The sequence below is a fragment of the Nestor notabilis genome, unplaced genomic scaffold (assembly GCF_000696875.1).
Source record: "Nestor notabilis isolate BGI_N333 unplaced genomic scaffold, ASM69687v1 scaffold23158, whole genome shotgun sequence".
NCBI lineage: Eukaryota > Metazoa > Chordata > Aves > Psittaciformes > Psittacidae > Nestor > Nestor notabilis.
Genome location: NW_009941805.1, coordinates 641 through 5,647, shown reverse-complemented (window position 1 = coordinate 5,647; position 5,007 = coordinate 641). Strand labels below are relative to the sequence as shown.

The following is a 5,007-nucleotide window of genomic DNA, read 5'->3' as shown; positions in this document are numbered from 1 at the left end:
CGGCTGTCGCCCTGGCAGTCGTGACAATACACGTGTTCACTTGATGCTGTAACAGAAGATAATACAAGGAGAGCTAAAACCCCCAAACTTGGGTGGTTTGCTGGTGGGGCACGTAGGAATGAAATGGAACTTGTGTACAGACCTTAGGTTGATCCAGGCCAGTACTGCCAAGAAAAGCAGTTCTTTTTGTCCTTCCCTGTGCAGGTGTTAATAAATGGGTGAGGGCTTTATCGTTTGAGTTTACATAAAACAAATTCAGGAAGGCTGTAGGTTATTTACCCTTTGTCTTTCAATAGTCTTTAACTTGTCAAGGTGTTATTTGTGAGCTGGCACTGCAGTAAACTGCAGCCCTGCTGGTGTGCCTGGCCCCTTCAGAAGCAGTTTCTTCCAGAGATCTTCAGATTTCTTCTGATTCTCACACTCAGCTTCTGTTAGTCACAGGCATCTCCTGGAGACTGAACACTTAGTCTCTTCTGTGCATGACTGCTTAACAAAGCATGATCCAAGCTCCCAAGCTTTGCTGTTCTGCAGTGCAGCACTTGGAATGTCACCTACAGCAAACAGCAGCCGGATGCCATTTCAGCAGATGGAAGGTGGCACAGGACACGTGCTGCAGGCTTCACACCCTGGTCTCTGTGCGGGTCCTGTGCCCTGAGCAGGGAGGCTTCTGAGCCTCAACAGCAGCCGAGACAGCTCTATCAGGTTCTTGTTTAGCTGAGCTGGTAGCTGTGAGGTAGCACAGAGAGGACAAGGCAGCGAAGCCATGGGCACTGCTGGCCCCGAGCTCCTGCCAGTGCATCTGGTGCAGAGCCAGCCCTGTCTGGCACAAGTACAGAGCAGAGTGAGGCAGCGTGTCCTGTTTCATGACTGAGATACATCTGTCACATAGATTTGATACTAATACCAGCAGTTTCACTGAGGCATTTCAGACGTGGCTGCTGAGAGCCCCTGAGATGCTGCAGATAAACCGCAACATGACTCTGATGTGAAATCTTCCAGTTCCACCAGTTAATTCCCTCCTAGAGAAAGCACAATCCCCAGCTGAACCCGTGGTTACAACAGTAGTAGCAACTGAACGGCACATGTGGCAAAGTGTCTGTGTCACTTGCAGCAAGTACTTGCCTGCCTCAGTTCAGGTTCAGTTATTTGGCAGGACAAGAAGCTTGCCCACCCTCCAAGACACAAGGCACTAGAAAGGCTTGCTCTGTCAAGAAGTAGCTTTAGTCCCCTTGATCTCTCACGTAACTAAGGTGGATCAGTGTGTGCTGTGCTGCTGGTACCCTTCAAACCTCAAAGCGTTTTCCTCATCTTGGCCTATTTAAAAATAGGCATTTCTGAGGTCTGGGGGTAACTGGAGCAGCTCAGCTGACTTCTAAAGCATAATCCCCAAAACAGCAGAAGGGGTGCTGGCAGCCTTGGCAGCATCAGACCTCAGTCTTTGGCAGTGTCTGGATCTGCCTTTGAGGAAAACCTGCAGCAGGATGCTGCTGACAACCATCTAAGAAGGGACAGTTTTTCTCCCCAGCTGTAACTGTAGCCACTGTGGATTCCTATGAGTGGAGAATGAGTCCTTAGAACCTGCCTTCTGCCTCTCGCATCCTTCTGAGCATCCAAGGGAGCCCTGGCTGTGTCTCTGTGGTGTCACCAGATACAGATAGGCTGGTCTAAGGCTGGTGAGCTCCATGCTAAACCGGAGCGCGCTGGCAGAAGGGAAGCAGCAGTTCCTAATGTGGCTGGTTTACACATGGTAAGGTTTTCCAGTTGCCTTTTGCTGGAGTTCCTCAGCTCCTGAGACGCTGGTGGCTGGAGAAGCTGCTCTCGTTTCAGCTGTAGCTGCTGGGCTGTGTGCAGTGGTATTTGAGAGGGAATGGCTGTGGCGTGGGTCCGGAGGGAGACGTTTAACATCTGGCCTGTACCTTGCAGACACAGCAGGAGGAGACACTCCAGAGGCCCACAAAGGACCAGCAGTTTACAGTCCTTCTCGATACAGCTACCAGGTAAATTCTTCTATATATTATCTGCCCACTTTGAAATAAAGCTTTTAACAGGATTAGGGGGGGAAGTGGTTTTGCCTGCCAGTTATTCCCGGTCCTGCTCTACTAAACACCCTTGGCGTGGAAAGGAAGTCAGTCTGACGTGCCTTTTCTTCTTTTCTCCACTGACTTACTCAGCTCCTGCAGTCTGACAGTCCCCAGGCAGAGTCACAGACCCTTCTCCAGCAGAGTTCATCCCCCTACAGAGGACACCTTACTCCATCGCCTGGGTACAGCTATCGAGCAGCAGCACAGAGGACAGGACACAGCCTCTCTCATGGTTCCTCAGAAACATCCCTCTCCTCCTCCTCCTCCACCACCTCATACTCCAGCCCTGCCCACTCGGTCTCCACAGACTCCTCTGCCCTGTTTGCAGGGAATTCGGGGTATTACAGCAGCCAGCAGCACTCTGGCAGCATCAGCAGCAGCCTCCTGAAGAAGAGCTGCCCTGCTGCTGCTGCCAGCCCGGCCCAGCAGACGGCTGTGGACTCTTCTCTGTCCTCCGAGTCGGGCTCCCAGTCCTGCACAGGCACGTCGGGCTCCTCCTCTGCTCCCCCAAGTGCCAGGTCACTACAGTCAGACTTGAGGACTATCAGCCTGCCAAGCTCGGGGCAGTCCGTGCTCTACCAGGGCTCCCGGGGGGCAGTGATTTCCAGTGCACAACACTATCAGCACCGCGGGGGAAGCAGCGTCCATCAGTACAGACTTCAGCAGCTTCAAGGTTCTGGAGTAAAGACTCAAACAGGACTTTCCTAGGGCTGCCTGGACTCCGGGAGGACAAAACTGCCCATAGCTCCTTCCAGTCACCTCTGGAAGAGGCTCCTGGGCCAGTGTTGGGAGCTCGCACCCGATGCTGGGGTGCCAGGGGTCAGAGGCTGAGGTCTGACACGCACGGGTGAGATTTGTGAGCAGTATTGGCCTCTGGCCTTGTAGGAGAAGGCGGATTTCTCTTGAGGCAGAGACTGTAGCAAAGCTGTTCCCTGACACGTGGGTACATTGCAAAAAACAAAAAAAAGGAAAAAAAAAAAAAGGCAAAAAAAAAAAGGCAAATGGTTCAAGTGCAATGACTGTGGTGCAGCCTCTGCCTCGCGTCCGTGCCCATGGCCATAGTCACTCGTGCAGCGCGGACGTCTTGTTGAATACGGAAGCAGTTTTCAAGGCAGACCTTGGGGAAGTGGAGCTCCAAATCCCAAAGCTCTCTCCGTAGGTCAGGTTCTCAGTGCGGTCTGGGGAGGGCTAGAAATCCCGTACGATCATTCCAGTCACGAGCAGACGAGCGCACGCTCCCAGGAGGAGCTTTTCCAGGACAACAGCGTCTCCGCAACTGTGAACTAGCTCGGGGAGGGGAGTGGGGGGGGACAGGGAAGGGGTTGGAGCGCGTGTGCCTGTCGCTGCGGAGCACCCGGGGTGACCGGGATGGGGGGAGCTCGGGGAGTCAAGTGATGCTGCAGCCAGATGGGGGGGCTGCAGGGAGGCATCAGTGGGTCTGTGCCCCCCCACGCCCACCCCGGGCACAGCGTGGTGCTGCGGGATGTCATTCCCAGCCCGGACACAGTGCGCTGTCTGTTCGATTCCATACAATTGCCAGCTTCTTTCTCACTTGTTTACTGTAATATCGGGCGTGTTTTTATTTATCTAATTTTATATTCAGTTATAACCATAGTAGGTTAGCTAATATATGACAGGTGTCATCCCTGGTGCTGCAGTGGAACTTCTCCTTTCTCTTGGATAACATAATGCTGTGAGTCTGTCTCCCCTGTCCTTTCAGATGCACAGTCTTCTTCCTTTCTGGGTTTTGTTTTTTGGTTGTTTTCTTTTTGTTTTTTTAGGACTGTTACAGGTTTCTCTGAATTCACAACTGAAAAATCAGGTGTTTGTTCAACTTAGGGGGAGACTTTTAAACTGTTGAAAACAAAAAGAGTAACTTTCTCACCCTTGTCTGGCTGTGAGCGTGTCGGGATGGAACTTGTCACCCCGCCGTCGGGTGACTCTATACTGTATAATATAGGTGTAAACTTCACTCGGCTTGGCCCTGGGGGTGCAGCCCCCCCTTGGTGCTGGGCAGGGCATGGGGCAGGCGGGCTCTGCCCTGCCGGGAGCCATGGGGGGCCTGTCCCCGAGGCTCCGGCACCTGTGGGCGCAGCAGTGGGGCAGGAGGGAGGGACCCTGGAAAGCTCTTGGAAAGGTGGGGGCTGTAGCTTCTTACTCTAGTGGAGTTTTTACACCGTGCTGTAACATTTGAACTTTCACAAGAGATGTAATAATTTTGATAATAAAAATACTTAACTTGAAAAAAACCAACTATTTTGGAGAGTTTCTTTCCGGGGGGGGGTGTTGGTGTCTCTTCCCTGTCACTGCAGAGTAAATGAAGCCTTGGAAGAGCAGGTCTCCCTTTTGCCAGCATTTCAGGGGAAGGCAGGGGCTGCTCCAGGAGGAAGAGGGAATTCCCTGAGCTGCTTGCCTCGGGGAAAGAGCTGGGCTGGGGCAGCTGGAGAAGAGAAGGCTCCTGAAGGGGACACCTTAGAGCAGCTCCAGGGCCTAAAGGGGCTCCAGGAGACCTGGAGAGGGGCTTTGGACAAGGGATGGAGGGACAGGACAAGGGGAATGGCTTGAACCTGCCAGAGGGGAGATTGAGATGAGCTCTGAGGCAGAAGTGGAAGGTGTCCCTGCCCGTGGCAGGGGTTGGAGCTGGAGGAGCTTTAAGGTCCCTTCAACACAAACCAGGCTGGGATCCCATGATTCTGGCTGCGCGGCTGCTCTTTTCCCTCCACCTCCTCTGAGGAGGAGACGGGGTGAAAACCATCCCCTGCACCACTGCACCTGCTTCAGACCCTGGGTTCTGGTGCCTCAGGGGTTTAGTTTTGTTGCTTCTTGCCTTTCCTTTAGGAGGCCTGAGACACGCTGAGCCTGGAGCGGGACCTGCCAGGGCCTCAACCACCCTCACCGCGAGCACACTCCCCGGATGCTGCGGGGG

At 53.4% G+C, this 5,007-nt stretch overlaps 1 protein-coding gene across 1 annotated transcript in view; it reads left to right on the top strand.

Annotated features, from left to right (window-relative positions):
* The window catches only part of SETD5 (SET domain containing 5), a 37,003-nt gene extending 33,966 nt beyond the window's left edge, over nucleotides 1–3,037 (top strand). Inside the window, 2 exon segments of the mRNA XM_010021077.1 lie at nucleotides 1,924–1,997; nucleotides 2,172–3,037. Of these exon segments, the coding sequence (XP_010019379.1) occupies nucleotides 1,924–1,997; nucleotides 2,172–2,789 (692 nt within the window). The 3' untranslated portion in view covers nucleotides 2,790–3,037.
* The last annotated feature ends 1,970 nt before the right edge of the window (nucleotides 3,038–5,007 follow it).